General features: G+C 38.1%; 2 protein-coding genes across 2 annotated transcripts; one reads left to right on the top strand and one right to left on the bottom strand.

Annotated features, from left to right (window-relative positions):
- Window positions 1-457: 457 nt before the first annotated feature.
- On the top strand, window positions 458-5651 carry psph (phosphoserine phosphatase). Its single transcript, XM_042413623.1, has 6 exons — window positions 458-848; window positions 2129-2272; window positions 2414-2548; window positions 3660-3805; window positions 4026-4174; window positions 5072-5651. Exons 1-6 carry the CDS (start codon window positions 784-786, stop codon window positions 5180-5182), a joined length of 750 nt encoding a protein of 249 aa, XP_042269557.1. The 5' UTR covers window positions 458-783; the 3' UTR covers window positions 5183-5651.
- LOC121898494 (protein NipSnap homolog 2-like) lies at window positions 5633-13363 on the bottom strand. Its single transcript, XM_042413622.1, has 10 exons — window positions 13219-13363; window positions 12416-12555; window positions 12001-12046; window positions 11342-11436; window positions 10851-10921; window positions 10609-10749; window positions 9148-9179; window positions 7801-7895; window positions 6848-6931; window positions 5633-6654 (listed from the first exon to the last, which is right to left on the bottom strand). Exons 1-10 carry the CDS (start codon window positions 13308-13310, stop codon window positions 6590-6592), a joined length of 861 nt encoding a protein of 286 aa, XP_042269556.1. The 5' UTR covers window positions 13311-13363; the 3' UTR covers window positions 5633-6589.
- Between the last annotated feature and the right edge of the window lie 7663 nt (window positions 13364-21026).

The following is a 21026-nucleotide window of genomic DNA, read 5'->3' as shown; positions in this document are numbered from 1 at the left end:
GTTTATCTGAAGCTTATATGAAGCTTTAGCAGTCTGAGTTAGTCATGTCAATATCTGGATATCTGCCACATTTACGGTGTTTAGCATCAAATTCCCCCTTTGTGTTTCCCTGTTGAGCTGCAGTGGAAGGAACAAAAAGAGGAACTTTGGCACCAAAAAGACTGTAACGTTTAAAGATATCTACTGGATTTTTGACTCATTTGGACGACTGAAGCTTCATGTAGCTTCAGATAAACTTTAAATATATTTTTGCACAAAGGGAGGCTTGTGGAGGCTCCCATCCCTTTCATTGTAAGTGCTTTATGAAGGAATCTTCTATGGCCAGTATGAACAGCAGGAATGACTATGGCAAGAAAAACCTGTCAGTGTTCATTTGGGCACCTGACTATTTTTTTAAAGACAGACTTGAAAAATTGTGAACCCATCCTTGAGGTGTAGAGACAAAAAATGTGAGAGAGAATAATTGAGATTGCGCTGAATGCTGCTGGGAACTGACCCAATTTTGGAGTCAGTAAGCCTTTATAAATCAGGCCTGACTCAACTCTAGGGGGGGTTTATCGTCCAGTTGGAGCCGGGATTTCCGCTTTAATAACAGTAAACCCACTTTAATACAACTATTGTGGGGACAACCGATAAAATTTAGCACCACTTCACTATAGTATGTACAAATTAGCCGTTAGTTAACCGTTGCTGTTGCCATGGAGCAGAGCCAGCAGGCGGTGGGCGGGCTCTCACCGGCTTTCCTCTGATTGGTGGAGCATCCAGCGCTCCTCTTCCTCTTCGATGAACCCATTGAGAGGTCGGCTAAAGCTGAAGCTGTTAGTGCCTTATCAGAGCTGTCTTTACCGGTAAGTACCACAGGATAACTTCAACATTTTTAACCTGCTTTCGAATAAATTTAGCCTGGCGTTGCTGGATGAGTAGTTTCACATGTTCTACAGTTGAGCAGTGTGTGTGAATATCGCTAAAATCAAGCAAAATTGTTTGCACCGGACAGGTAACGTCCCCTGCTAGCGGTTATTCTTAACGTAAAGTCGTGATATATTCAATGCCAGTCGTTTGCAGCAGTGATTAACCGTTTACCGAGGGACAGCAAACATGCAGAGGCTGGGCGTTTCACCAAGTTTTATCGTCTTCACGTCCGTTTTGGGGGTTTGCCAGACCCGGACGGTCCTGAGTAGTGTGCCTGGGTGACGCAACACGGGCAGATGATGTCAATAACGGCTTCTCTTATGGTCTTTTTTAGCTTTGTTTCGTCTTTATATAACGCATTTTTTGGCACACATGTCCAGTGTTTATTTGAGATGAGCTCTGTCGATGCAGAAACGTTAACACATAGGTATTTCAGCCAATAGATGTGTTTGCTGCTTCACTGGGCATAAGACATCCACTGCATACAGGGCTTAGTTACACAATGAAATCTGGTTGCTGCGGGGCAAAATCACAGACATCATGTTTAACCGACAAGCTCAGCTCGGCACTCTCCCAATGATAATTAGATTTCCCTGCAGATGACTTCCTAATGTTGCCATGACATGTCTGATGTGTTTTAGCTTGAAATCTGTGCAACCAGTCTGTCTTAAAAAACAAGAGTCAGGTGCTCTAATGAACATTGAAACAGGGTTTTCTTACTGCAAGCATTCCTCCTGTTCATACTGACCATTAAAAGATCCCTAATGCACTCATAATGTAAGCAATGGGGGACAAAATCCACAGTTCTCCTGTGCAAAGTCCCTCTTTTTTTGTATTAACTATACTTCCACCGCAGCACAACAGGGAAACACTGTCCGAGGAAACACAAAGTGGGAATTTGATGCTAGAGAGACTTAAAAAGACCTAAGACTTAATAACTCAAACTGCTGAGTTTCAGATAAACTTCAGATAAACTTTTAAATGCCTTTTTGCATGAAATGACTGTGTGGACACACTGGATTTTGGCCCCCATCCCCTTACAATGAAAGTACATTTGAAGGGGATCCTTTAATAGCCAGTATGAACAGGAAGAATGTTTTCAGCGAGGAAAACCTCTTTCAATGTTCATATGGGCACCTGACTGTTGTTTTAAGACAGCTGAAATGCTGCAGTTGTTTCTGAGCATCTCATACTAACTGTACTCTTATTTTCTTAGCACAATGACAACACTGTCGCAGACAAAAGAACTCTTCCGGAGAGCAGAAGCTGTCTGTTTCGATGTGGACAGCACGGTCATCAAAGAAGAAGGCATTGATGAACTTGCCAAATTCTGCGGTGTGGGGGATGCAGTCACTGAAATGTATGTGTGCACATGCTGTCAACATCACATTAAATAAGGGGGGAAAAAGTATGCACAGAAAAATACAGTTTTATTAAATATTCTTATATCACTGGACTTGTTTTAAATATTATGCCATTTCTCACTATTTTCACATTTCAGGACTCGCAAAGCCATGGGTGGCTCAATGACATTTAAAACAGCCCTGACTGAGCGTCTCTCCATCATCCGATGTTCCAGAGAACAAGTGAACAAGCTGATTACAGACCATCCACCCCAGCTGACTCCAGGTATCAGGTAAATGTGAAGAATCCAGTTTGAGACAAGTTACGTCATATTCCACACAATACATTAACACTGGGAAGCAAAAGGTGGAGCCTCGTAAGACTAGATTCACTATATTTATAAAAACATTTATCAATGTGAATGCCAGTCTGCATGTTAATTATTGTGGAGATTCAGTTTCACTATGAGCCCAAAATTTGTTTTGTATTTACGATTAATCAACTGGCAGAAAATGAATCAGCAACTCAGTTGATAATAAAATAATTGCTGTAGTCAATTTTAAGCAAAAAGGCTAAAAATGTGCTCATTGTAGCTGCTTAGATGTGAGGATTTGAAGCTTTTCTGTGTCATATGATAGTAAACTGAATATCTTAAGATTTTGTACTGTTGATTAGATAAAACAAGACATTTGAGGAACATGGCTGTGAGCTTTTTGAGCATTTTTCACTATTTTTCGATATTTAATACACATCAAACTAAAATGATTAATTGAGAAAATGTTGGCTAATTAATCGCTAATGAAGGTAATTGTTAGTTGCAGCTTTATTTTACCCCATTTTCTGTACAGGAACACTCAGTTTATTTATTGTGAGGACTACTATTCAGTCTGTGAAAACCGTAGTATGATGTGTGGCTCTGGAGGGAGATTTTTTTTCAGATTTTTTTTTAGCAATGTTTGCTGTTATTCAAATGTGGACAGTAGAGTTGTGATGGTGATATTCGTTTTAGACTTGAATACACTAAGGAAAAGATATTGGAAGGGAGGATGGATGAAAGTTGCTTTTTAGTTGCATTATGGGAATTGTAGGACCCAGTGTTTATGTAGCTTGGCACGTACCAGGGACTAAAAGATAGATTATCGCTGCATCTCTGCTGCATCACTTTTGTTTTTAATATGTCTCTCGGTGAGTCCCTTTTAGGGAAATTCAATACTAAATTGCTGGAATATCCATGAAACTATCATAGCTGCTGACATAGCAGACAGTGTACTGGGAGTTAATGCGCTTTATTATCCTAATATATCTGAAATGAGATTTTACCACTGCCTACTAGACAAAAAAGTAAACAAAAACCGCATCCCTCTAAATTAAGTGATGGTAACTGGCCATTTGTCTTTATGCAGGGAGCTTGTGGACCATCTTCACCAGCGCAACATCAAGGTGTTCCTCATTTCAGGCGGCTTCCGCTGCATTGTTGAACATGTGGCCACTCAGCTAAACATTCCTCTGCACCATGTTTATGCCAACCGGCTCAAGTTCTACTTCAATGGTAAGAAGTGGAGTCTGTTTTTGTGAATTTCTAGACCGGAGCATCACAATCTGTGTCTGTGTGGATTAACAAGACTTGATTTGTCTACCCGATGTCAAAATGTATTAATCTGAAATCAAATCTTCTCCTTCATCATCACAACATTTTTCCCAATACTTACGTCATGTTGTTGTGAGAAGCTGCCATACTACAGAGCTAAATTAAACGTGTCTTTGTTTAGGAGAGTATGCTGGTTTTGATGAGAGTCAGCCGACAGCTGAGAGTGGTGGAAAAGGAAAGGTCATCAGCATGCTGAAGGAACAGTTCGGCTTCAAGACTGTGGTGATGATTGGAGATGGAGCCACTGATCTAGAGGCCTGCCCTCCTGCTGTAAGTGTTTATATCGCATCTTATGTAATTGTCTCCACATTTAAAGGCCCAATATGTAACTTTTCTGCATTAAAACATTAAAACTTAAAACAACTAGACCTATGTTTATATATTTTGTTGAGTTGGGTACTTATGTTATCCCAAATATTTCCAACAATGTTCAAACCCAGAGAAATCTGTAATTTTAATAAAGTTTACTGTCCGTTTCATTTGGTCGTCAGGCATCATATCCCCTTCGCGCATACATCAGTGTTGTGGTTGTCCACCAGAAGCTGTCATAAATTTACTTTTTATGCAATTTTAAGCCACATTTTTACGATACACTTTTTAGATCTTTTAACCGGATGAAGGATTTTAGTCATTGGATGTTTGGATTGTAAGTTATCAGAGAAACAAGCTGAGCAAACGTTAGCGGCAGCTCAGCTCAGCTCATACCCCCTCTGGACGTCCTGTGTCCACCAAACAGCGTGGGAGAAACACTGATTTTTATTCAGTGTTTTTACTGGTTTTAATCATCGGGTCTGTTTGTTTTGGAGATGAAGAGACCTCTGCGGATAATTCGGCTCCCAGTAAAATCATCCTGAACAATTAACACTGAAGTAATCCTAAGTGGCAGAAGTTGACTGCAATGATGGCAATGTTGACTGAAGACAACAACTCCCATGATCCCACACTTCACAATGTCATCAAACTCTTTCGTTATTGTTTTGAGCGAGAGACCCCATAGCGGCAGAAAATTGCATATTGTGCATTTTAAGTTCACACATGCATGTTTGATGGATGGTTAATACTGTGTCCTTGAAAAATAAGTATAGCATATATCTGCATTTTGGCAAATGACAAAATTTAAATATTGGAAATACAGTGTGGTAACAGTGTATTTCTTTCCCCCTGCAGAGTGCCTTCATTGGATTTGGCGGCAATGTCGTCAGGCCGCAGGTTAAGGACAGGAGTTCGTGGTACGTCACAAGCTTTGGAGAGCTCCTGAAGGAACTGGAGAAGATCTAAGATGCTAAAAGAGTACTGTTACTAATTTTAACATTTTATATTTGCACCTAAAGGTGTGCCTCTGATGGTTTTATCCAGTGCACGTTTTCTCCCTTTAGACTCTGTCAATAGATTTTTATAATGAATGAAAATGTTTACACTAGAGAGACCAATTTTACCTTCATGAAGCTGTTGCCCTCTTGATTTTTATACTAGAAGATACTAAAAAAAATAACCAAACACCGTCTTATGTGGAGGTTAGAAAGACGATTTTAGTGTTTTTGCACTTTTTGCATCAAAGACTTTAGGTAAGCTAATACAACTCCTGCATATTATGGTATGTGCAATGAGCGATAGAAATGTTTTTAATTCTGTATGGGTGTTAAAAACTGTAACCGGACATGTCATTGAGTGTGGTGACTTCAGTCCTGTAAAGATCAGCATTAAACACAACAACATGCTGTCAAGAAAGCTGTTTCAACTACTTTAATCTGTGTTGGTGTTCTTGTCCTTCCCTCTATGCTGTTCTCTATGAACTGATGAACAAAAAGACAAGATAAACATGCTTCCTTTAACGATAAAATCTGATATTACAATATGTAGCAGCATGACTGCCCTCTGAGTGCCAGATTCACTCATTCACTGATAAGATAACACGTTTTCGTACAGGATCATTATGCCCCATTAAAACATGATCGATAAAAACTGTTTTTAAAACCAGGCATGCTGTCTTCACAAGAGAAAAAGTAGAAGCCAAAGTTACAAACACAGCACCATGAAACATCAACATTACCATGACAGGGAAACCTAAACATCCACAAAAAGCAACTGAAAGGAGGAGTTTGCAGAAAAAAATGATATAAGGTTTATAACAGAGCTCAATTATAAAATTGTGAGGTTTTCATCAAGAGTTAGCGCTGTGTTCCCATGAATAAACAGAGGCTTTCTCCCTTCACTCAGCAATGGTGAGGCTTACATTTCTCAGCACACCTAAAACAGATAACACGTACTCCAAATTTACATTAAAATAAATAAATAGCCCCTGCATTGTGCAATGAGCTTCAGCAGTATTGTTGTCCTGTCTGTCCTCACACGTACACATCATACAGCTGCTTCTTTTCAAGTAACTTTGGTTCTAAACCTGGAGACGAGCTCTCTTCATGGACCAGTTTTAATGTGGCACGGGACGTTGGACATAATGAAGCATCAGGAGGTTTCAATTAGCCAAATTTACTCATCCTGCTCCAGAAAAAAAAGAAAATGGAGTGTTCTAGTGACATTTTGAAATGATAATAATAATAATACAAAGACAGTAACAGAGATAGGATGTGGTTTGGCAGCACTGACAGGAGGTTGAAACCATGATAGTGATGCTCTGGATGGATGTAACATTCGAAAGGTTTTCAGCTTCTGGGTGGTTTTCTTGTTTCACTGCAGCGGGGAAGCCTTTGTTGGGATCATGATCCTGGAATCCATATGCTGAATAAGAGGAACTGGAGAAAAAACAAAAGGCAAGCAGCTCAATATGTTTCTCTGTCCGCACAGTTTAAAGGTCTTTTAGAAATTGATCTGAACGGCTCAATATCCTGTTACTCAAGACAAACGAGGTGAAGGTCAATAAAAACACCTATTATGAGACTGCATAACAACTTTGTTTGTGGAACAGGGTTGTTTTTTTTTGCTCACCTGTATAATACACCACCTCGTCCCAGCCCTCCTGCTGCCAGGCGCCGTTCCGTGTGTCTTCTCTGGACTGAAGGTCTTTGTAAGCTGAAATCATCAAATCACACTTATTACAGCACTGCTCAGAGTGAATGGAGTCACTTCTCTACAAGCCAGATGTTGTTTTGCATGATTTTATTATCAGTTAATCTGGTAACTATTTATCACTTCAGTGATAAATTGTTGAAGCTTTAGACACTTGGATGCAGCAGAATTCAGTTGTGAATACATATTAGGACCCTAAATAAAGGCACTATAGTGAAAGTTTTAGCAAACAGTTGCCTATTTACATATCGAGCAGACATGGAGCAACATTAGTATTCATTTTGAGTTGCATTTGTGTCCACCTGCTGAACAGAAGACCAATATTCACTCCTTTTAGCTCTGTTTTGCTCTCCACCACCTCCTTAAGGAACCCTGGCTTTTCAACTGCTGAATGCTCCATTAAGTTCACCAGCTAGTCTAACTTGTTCTGTCTGCTTGTTTGGTGCTGGGCAGGTCACGCACACTGGGTTTATCAGAGCTTTCTTGATCATAAAGACTATGCAGGTGAAAGTGAACGAAACAGTAAAGTTGCGTGCCTTAAAACCACAACAAGGAACTAAGAGAAACTAAAACACTCAGTAAAGCTGAGAGGAACTGCAGTCAGGTGATTATCTGTGGGTTTGTCACTAGGAACGACCCTGTTCACATTAGTAGCCATTTGATCTGTTGTTTGTACAAAAATATCATTTAGTGCAACTTAAAATCTAAATTGTTAGATTTTTACAATAATTTACAATAATATAAAACAAAGAAAAAAAGCAAATTCTTAAATTTGAGAAGCTGGAACTTTGAAATGTTTGGCATTTTTACTTGATAAATGAAGATCAAGTTCAACTTTATTTTTCTGTACTTTTGTATGAAGCTGAAATTACCCCAGAGGTGATGAACCATGTAGAGATTGCCGATCTGTGAGAAAAACCCTCCCACAGCTTCTCTGTTGTGCTGGCGATATCCAATGGCCCTGGCCCTGCAGACACGAACAACTTCAGTCACAACACAGGCCAAAAACACTGAGACTTCATCTGGCACAAGACCACGCTTAAAACATCTGACCTGTGTTCAAAGAAGGAATTTCAACATCCTTTTGAATTTGAACTGTTTTGACTTTACACAATAGGATTTTGTCTGTTTTGTTAACATAAGCTGGACGACATTTGTCTTCCACAGAAATGATTATGCATTGCAACATCACATCCAACCAAAAGATGTGACGCCATGGCTTACTGTATGCATGTTTATGAACCTCAACACTTGCCAAGTCCATGTGAAATGAGCGGACTGGTGTTCTGAATCCATTATGCTCTCCTCAAAGTAAACATTTACTTATTCAAATTATAATCACTGTCTGGATACAAAACTATAAAGTTTCATGTTGTTGTAACTTGAAGTAGGAGTTTAAGCCTTCAACTAAATAAATTATATTGAAATTACCTTAAATTGCTTTTCTGGCATAATGTGCACAACTATAGAGGTTTGTTCAAACAAAGGTTGGTTGAAGTAAGCATAAACACAAACATAAGAGAACTGTTTTTGGGAAAAGAATGACCTAAGCATTGGTCTTTTTTGTCAAAGATGATTATTTATATCACATATAGGAAGGAAGGAACCATGAAGTCTCAAAGGAGAAAAGCAACTGGATATTATTAAAGGTTTTACATATAAAATAATGCACATGATGGTGATCATGATGATCTGTTGACTGGAAAAAGACACACAAGACTTGACAGTTTGACGACTACAAAGCCAGGAGACATTTTAGAAACACTGGAAATCACTTGCAAGTCAAACGTGGCACTCGTTGCAAAACTGGTCAGACAAGTACAAAAACCAACAAAGAAATCTATCGCAGTGCTATCAGATTGAAAAAAAAAGTATGCAGAAAACTAAGGTGTGTGCAGAAAGCTCATGTCTTCATTTTAATCAATTGCAATCAGCTGCATTGCACAAACTGATAAGTGTTGACCCGTTGACTCTGTCAGCCCGAGTCATGGATCTTTTCCAGGCTCATTATACTGAACTATTATGCACACACATTTGTAGTGTACTTAAATCTCCCCTCAAATTTGAGTCTTGGCTCGAGAGCATGACAGTGCAGCTTCAGAATAATCCCTCTCTGTGGAATAACTCTTATTAATGACAGCATGAGGAGAGAGGTTTCATGTAGTGCAACTGTTCTGTAATCACAGTTCAGTGAATCAAATGAGTTCAGGCTGCCTTACCAGTAATTACCCCACTCGATCATGGTTCCTGGCTGGAAGAAAGAAAACACAATAGACTTTATTACAATAAAACATATATAATTCAGAGCGTTCCAAACTTGAGATGGATATCACACTTTCTTTCCAGAGAAAACGAATTAACACAAATAAATGGTAAAGACGTAACGCAGGTATTTTGTCATCGTGGAGATAAACTGTAATAATAACAACACCCGAAGGCTTCTTCAATCATTCTCTGGTGCTTGAGACAACAAACGCCCCGCTGTTTCTGCAATGTAATCTCAGTGTGTGATGAGGGATAATAGCTTGCATTCATCACGTGTCAAAGGGAGCCCTGACCTAGAGACAGTTTTGCTTTTCAGATTAGAAAGAACGACTTAATCTGCAGGAGCTGGCAGGGTGTGTGTCAAGCATTATGTAGCAGAACTAAGACTGCTTTCAGTTTAACCATTTATTCAGGCTACAATCATGTGCCATTGGATTGCATATTTCACCCATGAGGCCATAAGTAGATAAAAACTGTGTACGGAGGGCCGCAGTCGAAAAAAATAGTACAAATGATGACTGTTGAAAGCTGAAGACACGAGATCATTACATGTCTGACAGTAGTTTTGCGAGCGCAGAGGTAATTTAGAGGTCATGGAAGGTAAGCATGTGACTGAAAGATTATTAGTTTAAATAGAGATAACGTGAGCTGGAAAAGTGAAAGAGTAACGTTCTTCCTTTCTGACCAGCAGCCCTGAAGCCTCAGATGACTGATGGTGTTTGCACCGGTTAGCATCTGGTGAATATATACAAACGTGTCAAGTTATGATGATACAAAAACAGAGTGACCAGCTTTCCCTGGATGAACGTTTACAAAACATTTGTCTCTAATATCATACTTAAAAAGTTGATTTTACATGAAACATTGCCCTGCAGGTTTCGAGTAGACCTGGTTATGCTGTTAACTGTTTAATGATTCCCCAAATTCTCTAAGCTCTTTTGCGAAAAAGCAGTTTTGCAGTGTATAAATGAAGAGTGATTAACTTAATATACGCTGCTACACACTGGAGCTTACCGTCTAAAACTAGGAATGGTCTGATCTGTCACACTGGATCAGTATTAGGACAAATATGGACCTTTTTAATTGTATCGCATCTGCCATGACGTGACTGATCCATATTAAATTTATCAATGTTATTATAAAATTCAGTGTTTCCACTATTATTTAAATTCATGCAGTCACAGTGGACTATTTTAGCAACTTTACAATCCCTGGCCTCATGTTACTTTACATAAAAATGATTCTAATGACACAGTGAGGCATCCAGGTTTTAGATGTGGGGAAAGAGATCAGTACTGGGTATCAGCAGATAGTTGAGGTATCAGAATCGGTATCAATAAAAAAAAGTTTGGATTGCACACACAAAGATCTATAGTGCCACTAAAGATGAGATAACCTGCTGCTCTCGCACTCACCCTGAGCTGGTAGGACCTGAGTTCATAGATGTTGGGTCCCTCTCTGGGCACTGGCTCGTTCCAGAAGCTGAACTCCAGCAGAAGCTGGTTCCTGCGAGACAACAGCATCTTACCTCGCTCCTTCCTGTAATCTGTGAACTCCTGCCGGTGAACAGACAATAATCAATAAGCTTTACTTCGACTGACAGCTTTGTTAGCGCATCACTGAAGTATTAACAAGATGTACGTGAAGGGGTCTTTACCTTGTTCTGCCTGAGCTTGTTCATCACCTCTGTCAGAGCTGGGTATCCACCTCTGTAACGCCACAGATGAACTGAGGAAGAAATATAAGAACTTTTACAGGACACAGGATAGTTAAGTTTTAATACTGTAAAAACATCAAGATGTCAATCTTATAGCCTTTGACATAAATATCCCTTTGTGAGAAGTTTGGATAAATACAGGACAGACATTTACTGAAACATACGCCTCTTTTCTTTTTTCCAGTAGGTTTAAAAATTAGCATCTGAAATTCAAAACATCCATCAGAATCACTATTATTTATATTCAGCTTATGTTAGACTAATTATTAACAATAATAATTTGTCATGGATGTCTAACTTAATGGATAAGTCTGCTTTTTTAAACAAACTGTCAAGCCAATAATTCAGCATTTCGCTGTACAACTGGGACACCTTCTTATAACACTGATTATATAAAAGACCTGTTATACTGCAGATATTAGTAATCCTACCAGCCTGGTCTTGTTCTCCATACCAGGTATTCCAGGTGCCCACCAGCTCACAGGGGTAGTACTTATCGGCATGGATGGAGGGCAAAACATCCTCACTGTGACGAATGATAAATATCTTCACTGAACGACATTTAAACCAAAACTGAAATACAGCACAGCATATCCACAGATAACTGGGGTGTAGGACATTGAATTTAAATCTATAGATGAGTAGAAATTTACTTTGAAACAACAAAATCTTAATCACAATCACGTGTCTTCCAGTCACATGTCTTCTGTCTAATGTTGCAGGCCCCATATTAGTCCCCATATACAAATAGATGGCCTCCAGTCATCTTAGGTATGAGCAAGGTTGGTCTTTGAAGGACTGAAGTCACGCCAGCCTGTCAATCACCTCACAGGAATAGACTGCTGTACTCAGTCGACCTGGTCTCACACTTCTACTACTGCTATCACTACTGCTGCTGACCTAGATATTTGAGTTAGTTTATTGAGTTGTTGTATATAATTTAGAATATAATAGAATTTGTTTCTTTTACCTTTTTTACCTCATTGTTGACTGCATAATATTTTAATTTCCCTTATCTTATCTTATCTATCTATGTAAGTTAACGACTTTACACACACTAGATTAGACCGTATTGTACAGCAACACTCACCAGAGTTTGTTGTATGAGTCCAGGCACTCCGGCTTCACATTATGGACTGAAAAGAAAGTTGTATTTAAAATAAATCTCATCGTCATTTCAAGATAGATAGTTTATTTAAGGGCTGAACAATTAATCAAAATTTCTATCAAAACTGCAATATGGCCTACTGCAGAAGGCGCAATATTTGATAAGGGTGAACTCTGTGCCAAAACACCATTTTAAATTAAATATTGTCATGCTGCAGAGACATCCTCATATTCTACAGACCCCCCCTCAAATCACACCATAATTAATGTTTTTCAATGAAAATGATCATTCCCTCTAATATTGCAAATCATATCGCAATTGCAATATCAGTTAAATTAATCACAATTGTTCAGCCCTAATTTATTTTTTAAGTATAAATCTTGTAAGGTCAACTTACACTGAATTTTGTAGAGATTACTCTCCTCATTTTTGGTCAGCAGGTTTGAGTGTGCATCTTTCCTGGGATCAACTTTCCTCACAAACAGTGACTTGAACCAGCTGTCCTGTCTGTCTCTGCTGCCTGATGTTGCAAACCCCCTGCAAACAAAGATGAGTTGTTGTGATGATGAACAACAGCTGGATGAAAGTCTCGTTTTAATGACCAGCATGAAGCTCATTGCAAGACTGACTGTCTAATCTCTCAACCTGATACTGTATCTGATGAAATCTGCACAGAAATTGAAGGACAACGCACTAAGTTTGCAGTGCTCCATTCATAATACAGACTGAACTTGAAATGTCAGCACCTCTGCTGTATATGGGACATACACAGTGATACTGATGCATATGAAATACATCAGTATCAACCATCTCTCGGTATCTAATAGTGTAAGGCTTGTAGCACCTGAGACATAGGCAGGTATCAATATGTTCAATAAAGTAACTGTTACCAGATTGACCTTGAGATTTGAGATGCTCCGCAGCAAAATATAAAAGAAACTTGTACTTTTCCACTTTCACCAGTAAACACAAGCACAGTTAATGCCACAAATCCCGGGATAAATCATATTAAAGGTGCAGTTTTCATGTAAGTTACTGCTGAAGGCCACTGAGGACTGGCTAGCAGTCACACGGGCTAGCTTGCCCGGGCTCACCGTAGCCACTGCTGAAATGAAAAACATCTTTAAAACATAACCAACACAGCCTACACCGGACCCCCCAGAGACCAAAACTGAACATGCACACTGATAACTAGCAGACCTGCTCCAAACGACGAGCTGTCCGGCCGTGTGGGCCCTGCTCTTAGCCCGACCCAAACCTCCGCTCACTCTCTGAAGGACTCCAGTCGCCATCTTCAACTGGGCTGCTGCACACAGAGCAGAGCTGTAACGTCCTCTGACCAGCAGGGGGAGGCATCATCACAGCATCATTTATTTATTTACTTTATTTAAGTATGTATGTATGTTTGTATGTATGTATATATGTATGTATGTCAGGTTGAGAGCCTTTTTTAAAAATATTTTTATTTATTTATTTTTGTTTAACTTTTACTGAGTACCATAAAGAACAAGGTACATTCTTTGAACAAAATGCTAGTGTTAACAAACAACACATATAGAAGAGAAAAAAAAGGAAAAAAGGATAAATAATAAAACAATGAATGAATGTATAAATAAAACAACAGACTAGTTTAAAAAAAGACATTTAAAAAATACACTTATTAACAGTTTTACAGCCTTATTATTAGTGCAAGATTTCACACAGGATCTTTATTATGATGATATGATAGATAGATAGATAGATAGATAGATAGATAGATAGATAGATAGATAGATAGATAGATAGATAGATAGATGCACTACTGCACCTATCTAACATACACATATACAAACGACAGCTACACCTATTAGAACATTTACTTCTGCACACACAGTATTTTACACAACTTTTTTTGTTTTTGCAATCCACAAGTCAGATCATATATATAGCCTTAGTGTTGTAATGTTTATACTATACTATTTACTGAGTATGTTCAATGATGTTAAAATGCTATGGTATAGTACACTGTACATTAGTGCAAGTCAGGTGAATATAGATGTGGTTGTAAAGTGCATGCTTGTCCGTGGATGTTAGAATTAAGTGTACATTGAAAGATGAATAATTTACACAAAGTTTATACATATGTAACAGTATATAAAGACAAAGAGTATAGATTGAAAGATTATATACAGATGAATCTGAACTATGACAGATGTGATGGATAATGTAATAAATAAATAATAGTCCAGGTGAGCAGTCTGTCTTCACTGTCAGTCGCCTCTCATGACACAGAGGAGAGTCACTGTACAGACTGATGGCAGCTGGCAGGAATGACTTCCTGTAGCGTTCTCACTTCATACAGTAAATAACATACAAGTATGATAATAGGGTATACTAGCCTGCATAATGACAAAATAAATTAATGAATAAACTAAATAAGTACATAAAAAGCACGATTATAGAAAGGAACAAGGAAGCATGTAAGGAAAATAAAGGCTGGCCAGATATATGTAGACTTCTTCTAATAGGCTCACACAGCAGACATTTAACTTTTCATAGTAGGAAAAGCACAGGTGTTACTAATAACATACCAATAAGTGTCCAAGTAAACAGAGACAGTGTGATAGCTAAATGAAATCGAGCTATCATTAATCTTAGTTATTTACACATGTGCTTTTCTAAACCCTGATAAATGGCATCCATGTTTTTCTGGTGCATTAGTGGAGGATTCATCTGTCAAAATGTCTTCAGTGGAGAAAAAAAACCCAATACAATCCAGAAGAGGATTTAAACTATCGTAGAATGACACAAAATAAAAACTCCACATTCAGATAAATATCTTGTATTTTATGTTTTTTATTTGTTAAGTCAAGTAAGTAGTATTTGTATAGCCCAATATCATGGATCACAAAATGAATGCTGTTATAAAGGCAAAGTTTGCTCACACCAAATATTGATTTGATTTAGGTTTCCTCTGTTTACTGCTTTACTTTTAGTGCCAAAAACTTGTGAACAATTCTGTAGTTTTCCAAATCTTTCAAGAATTTTGCCATATTTGAACAGCTAATGTAATATCTACAGAGGTAGCATCTATGCGTAATAGTGAAAGATACCTCTCTCATTTCATTGCTGATTAAGAAAACAACTTACATTATACTAAGATTAAGACTTTTTTCACAGCAGACATTTTAAATGCCCTGCACACTATTGTACAGCCTTGATGCACCTTTGTCATTCTAATTAGTTCAAGAAATCCAGTGACCTCATGTTCACCTCATGTACAGGGCCTTCAACTTGTCAGTGAGGAAATTAATAAAAATAATTAATCAAAATAATGATGGCTTTGTTTTATGTAGGTGATTCGTAAAGCCATGCCAATGATTTCCTGGTGCTGGAACACCTAAGAGTGCAGCCTTTATTTACATTATTAATTAAACCTGTGCTTTTCCTGCTATGTCATGTTACAATGCTTTCTGTGAAAAGGCCTATTGTCTCTTGTAGTTGATGAGCCAAGTCAGAGACATTCTTGTGAGCATAGCTCCCACACACAGTAAATTTTTTAAGTAAGTCAGTGCAAACTTATGCTGTGCAACCAAACTTTGTTCAAACATACATATGTTTATCTTGAATTCAAGTGAAGATTTTAAAGTTTCCAAAGATACCAAATATGTCAGGCTTAAGTTTTGGAAAATACGGCTTAAATGGTACAAAAATCGGAACATTTCACTCAGTGTAAACATTATGTTTCTAGTAATGAAAAGTTGTGACAAAGTGATACTAAATATACGTGCATATGATCCTTTAAAGCAATATGAAGGAAAACTGGATTTTAAAGTGTTAATGCTACACAATTCAATACAATATAACTTCATTGTCCACCTTTGTTGAAATTTGTCCTTCACGACAGCTCAACAGTATGTAACAGTGCAACATGAAGACATTGAACATTAGAGATAACATTTATAACAGAAATAATGTAACTTAAGTCATATTAGACATGTTCAACCAAACAGCAATACAAACTGATAAATAATATAATCAAAGACAGCTGAATTCCATTAAGCTGCTTCAGTTTCAGGGTGCTGGTGTCGTGCATACTGGCTCACTGTCACACTGTCATGACTTACTGGGACACTGGAATAAAAACAGAGCCATTGTTAATGTTATTAGTTACGGCTGTGCTTCTATGACAAGTCAAAATGTCTGCTGTGAAAAAGGCCTTTAATATCAGTAATAAAAGTGACAACAAGATAAAAAGTTCCAACTTATTTTACTTACATGAAAATGAATGTGCATGATCATCAAATACCTTCCAATATACTACACTAGTTGGACAGATGGGGGTGCTATAACTCAATGCATAACCTAGCAACAGCAATTTTAGAGACTACAGTCCATCTGGATAAACACTACGGGCTAAACTCACCAGTGGGCATGGTGTAAAACAAAACTGACTTCAACTCAATGATAATTTCTGGATTCAACAGCAAATAAAAGTGTTCAAAGTGGTAACCAGAAACCTGAAATGGCATCTCCAAGAAACCAGTGCATCACTTAATCCACACTAAATGAAATATACAACCCCATGCTCAAGTCTAGGACCACACACTAGCCATGAACAGATTGCAGAAGAATTGACATTGACGTTTTATAGTATAAAATGTAACATATTTAACAGACATGAACATCTTTTAACATTGTTGAGTTCAAAGTTAATAACCATGACACCAGATCACAGAATAGGTTGGCTTTAAAAGTTCCTCATACACTCTTTGAACTGGGGTGTCTTGCACCAATGAACAGCTACACAGCTTGAAGTTAGAGATACTGAGTCTTCTGATGGACTTTACAGCTTTACTAGCTGATATTTGTGATTGTTTTAATTAGTGTGTCTACATGATGATTGTTTTGAGTGAACAAACTGTCTTATTGTGATCTTGTGTACATGTAATCGGTTTTCAGGTCTCTGTTGATCTAAATGAGGTTTCCTGAATAAATGAACTAACTAACTAACTAACATCTCACACAAGGCACCTCCTGGAAGACCATACTAGTTTTGGAAGGTGGTATTGGCATTGCCTTCATACTGGCATCCAGTTTGTACAGAAAGATGATGAGATAAGATAAGATGCTGATTCCTGTGGGCAAGTTAAGGCCTTTATTCCTAAAAACTGCTTGTGTGTGTTATAAGACCTTCGGGAAGAGCACATGAGAACTTAGTATCCAGTTCCACATGGATGATGGACAGGGCGATGGGGTTGCAACCATGGAGGAATTCAGTACAGTTGTGATTGATTTATTATTTGACAGAGTGACTATGAAACTAATGGGGACCATATTGCTAAAGCCCACTTGGCTTTAAGAGAAAGACTACTTACCACCAGTGGAATTCAGAAACTATGGTGGGATTTGTTTTAAGTTCAAAGACATGAATCATAAGGGAGTGTTTTCTCAGTGAAGCATTTTTGAATAACAAAAGGCAAAGTGTGGATATGTCTGGGAATCCAAAGTATGATTGTATCCACAGTTTTTCACTTTTAGTTAGTAAATTTATCAAGGTGGTTGATGTTGGATAGGAAACATTCACTTAACGTTCACCTCAGTAGTTATCAACATCCAAGATAATGGTATATTGCACATATTTCCTAGAAAATGACACTTCAACAGCCACAAGGTATGAGATGAGATGTTAAATGGTGCTGTTCTGTTAAAGTGAGCAAATCAAAAGAGAAAGCACCTTTTGGAAATCGGAACAGTGCAATTCCTATAATGTCAGTATTAATCTGAGTGATCAGATCAGTGTTTTCTAATGAATGTAGTTGGATGTGGAATAGTTTCACAAAGGGCACATTTTATTAATGGAAGAAGTGAGATCAACTTGTAACAAAGAGGCCCAGCTTTACTGCTCCAGATGTACTGTACATATACTGTACCTCATTACTGGTACAGTTAAATGTACGTTGTGGGGGCTTATCACAGTGTTGGGTAACCTTTTGGAACATTTTGTACCTGCTATTTACATCCCACCCAGGGAACCTTTTTAATTCATGCACAAAGGAGTAGTGTTTAACAGAGTAGATCATGTATTTTTAGCAGTGAATTGGCTCAAATCCTCATCCAATGGCAACTACAGTGTCATAATTTGCCAATTACCTTGCCGTCACCTTCAACAGTGGACAACCTGCATGTGGTCCCACAGGGCTCATTACTTGAGTCCATGCTTTTCTTCTCTTATAGCTCCACCTGGCAGCATCATTGTGTAATATCATATTTCCATTAATGCCTGATAATGGCATTAATACTCAGTGTCCCAACAGCATGAACAGCGTAAAAATATCCCTCTGTTATAGAGCAGGGCTCCCCCCCCCCTCCCCTCCTCATTACCATGCTTTAGGTGCCCCTGAGCCAGGCCCTTAAACCTACTCTGCTCTAGTGGAGCTGAGCATTTCTATAGCTTCCCTAGATAAATAAAGGTTATGTTTAAAAAAAGATCTATTTTTATGATTGTATACAGCTCAATGAAAGCAAATCTGAATAGTTTTACAAAACATCCCCAACTCAAGGTTTACTTACTAGCTTTTTAACTTGCTTTTAAAAGGCTTTCAACTGTATCACAAGCATTGGCGCACTTTTAGGACCTCTTGTCCGTGTTGGCTTGAAAGTGAAGCATGAAAGTTCATTCTTGAACTTGGAGATATTTGTTTGCCAAAACTTTCCCAACTCAGCTTTTTAATAAGCTTTCAACATCACATAAAACCGATCCCATCTCCACAACAACCAAGCAAATGTCAGGCCATATGATACGGTTGAAAGTCAGGACAAATGCCAATAAATGGACCTTTATTTGGGATTAAAACAAATATTTCCAAGGTCAAGGGATGACTTTCATGTTTCAAATCTGAAATAGTCTATCTTGGTGCTTTTCTTGGTCCTGCTGACCTTTGCACACGATGTTTCATAGAGTTTCATTTTTGTAACTAGTTGTGTGCTCTAAGCCTTTTACATAGCACTTTACCATAGGATAGCAGCTGTATATATTTTGCTCATTCTTCGTCTTCTTCTCTATCGTACAAGGCCATGCTGGTGCTGGTGATTTGTTTCCCTGCAGCTCCAAAGTCACTTACAATATACTCAGACTTCACTTTACAATGATTTTCTCTATACCAAGGCTCAGAGAAGAACAGCTGTGAAAACAGCTGATATGAATCCTCCACTAATGCACCAGAAAACCATGGATGCCATTCATCAGAGTTTAGAAATGTATAAAAAAAACTGGTTGGTCTTTGCTCAACTCTCTTGAACCCACATGGCTAAATCCCCAACCCCAGCGTCTCGTATACAGTATGTCCTGGGTGGATCTTTAGCAAATTGAATATCTCCAAGCCAAATTATCTAACCGGCTGTCTTTGCAGCTCCCTCTCCCTTCTCTTATTATCTTTGGCTTTATTATGGACATGCTTGCTGTCAAAAGCTCTCCAAGAAACGCTGTTGGACTTGTGAGAAAATGCTTTAGACGTATTGTTTATAGTCTTCACTCCTTATCGTGTCTGGGTACTGCAATGAGTAAATGCAGTACTACTGCGCACAGTGGCACTAAAACATTTATAACGTCTGATGTTAATAGATTAATATACTGGTCTGCGTTTATATTTAAATAATTTAATATAGATAAGGAAATGACTGTTGCCAAGAATTACCATAGTATGCTCAGACATCTGCAGTGTTCTAGAGTGATACATTGATTGTTGTCGCAGATTTTGATATACTCTGAAATGGACAAGAAATCTCTCTGGGGTCTTACAAAGTTGTAGATATATCGGTGTCTGTTCATTGTTCATCTGACCAAGCCAAACCCTGACATATGTAGGGACTGTGATTCTCTATGTCCATCAGAATCTCACGGACCTGGTTCCTCCACCTTTTTTAATGATAAAATCTCGCACCTAATATGCACATATGAATCCTTAATTTATTGCTATTGTGCAAATTGACACAATGGTTCACACATATGTATATGATAAAATTCCTGTGATTTACTGAGGACAAATAAAGAGGCATATGTTTGAAGGGGATATTTTAGGTGTTCCTGAATATGATGTGCTGTTTGTATTAGTACTAGAGTAAATTAAAAAGGTCATATACTGTATGAAATTACCTTACACTTGCCACTGCCACTGTCCCTTTACGTATGCATCATTTACCGACACATCTGGACTCTCTTTTCTGTGTCTCATCCCTGTTTGCATCTATGTTTGGGTCAGAATTTTTAAAACATTGTCGAATTCATTTCCAGTGATCATGAACGATACAGTATATTACAGCTGCTGCTGTGCTACTGCCCTAGTGTAGGACAGCTATACAAAACCTTTTTTATATGAAATCATATTTAAATTGAACATGTTTCTCAGCTGTACAGCTTACCAAAAGATTGATGATACTATTTACACAGCCTAACAACTGAGAAAAAGAGCCATTATTTATTGAGGCTGAGTGGGTGTCACAAATGAAAACTTTGTTTAAGCACACAAGGGGAAAGTCTAATGTGCAAACAAAGTGAAAGGCGAGATCAATTGCTTGAGTTGATTAAAAAGCTCCCATTCTTTGCCAAATATTAAAAGTCCTGCTGTTTCATTTATTAAGAAAATGGTGGAAACACACCAACCATACGATTTATTATCAATACAAAACCATCATAAAAAGGTAGCTCTGGGGTTAAGCCTTCATTTTCAACAGAAAAAAGCCTCCAAAACTGCATGGTCTAGGCTTGAGCATAGTCTCTGAACTATTGGATCATTTTTATCTTAAATTATTTTTCTCTCAACCTTTGAGAATGGACAGAATGGGGTCCTGGGAAATCCTGTGTGCTTACTGTGGTATTTCATGACGTCGAATGCAGTTTATCCTTTCTGTCTCAGCTGCCGCACTGTTGCACTTCTTCTCTATAGGCTACAGTAATATTCAGACATAAGGTCAGAGGTGTGAATGACAAATTAAGTGGGCAGTGTTCAAGGCCAAAAATAAGATTACGT

The sequence above is a fragment of the Thunnus maccoyii genome, chromosome 6 (assembly GCF_910596095.1).
Source record: "Thunnus maccoyii chromosome 6, fThuMac1.1, whole genome shotgun sequence".
Taxonomy (NCBI): Eukaryota; Metazoa; Chordata; class Actinopteri; order Scombriformes; family Scombridae; genus Thunnus; species Thunnus maccoyii.
This window is presented reverse-complemented; position numbering and strand designations above follow the sequence as displayed.

What these genes read in the sequence shown, in the direction of transcription:
- psph (XM_042413623.1), top strand. Translation starts at nt 784, where the DNA reads ATGAACCCATTGAGAGGTCGGCTAAAGCTGAAGCTGTTAGTGCCTTAT. An exon ending in GCTCAAGTTCTACTTCAATG is followed by an intron (nt 3,806 to 4,025) that starts GTAAGAAGTGGA and finishes GTCTTTGTTTAG; the next exon opens with GAGAGTATGCTGGTTTTGAT. An exon ending in TAGAGGCCTGCCCTCCTGCT is followed by an intron (nt 4,175 to 5,071) that starts GTAAGTGTTTAT and finishes TTCCCCCTGCAG; the next exon opens with AGTGCCTTCATTGGATTTGG.
- LOC121898494 (XM_042413622.1), bottom strand. Translation starts at nt 13,310, where the DNA reads ATGGCGACTGGAGTCCTTCAGAGAGTGAGCGGAGGTTTGGGTCGGGCT. An exon ending in TAATCTCTACAAAATTCAGT is followed by an intron (nt 12,047 to 12,415) that starts GTAAGTTGACCT and finishes CTTTCTTTTCAG; the next exon opens with TCCATAATGTGAAGCCGGAG. An exon ending in ATCGAGTGGGGTAATTACTG is followed by an intron (nt 7,896 to 9,147) that starts GTAAGGCAGCCT and finishes TCGTGTCTGCAG; the next exon opens with GGCCAGGGCCATTGGATATC.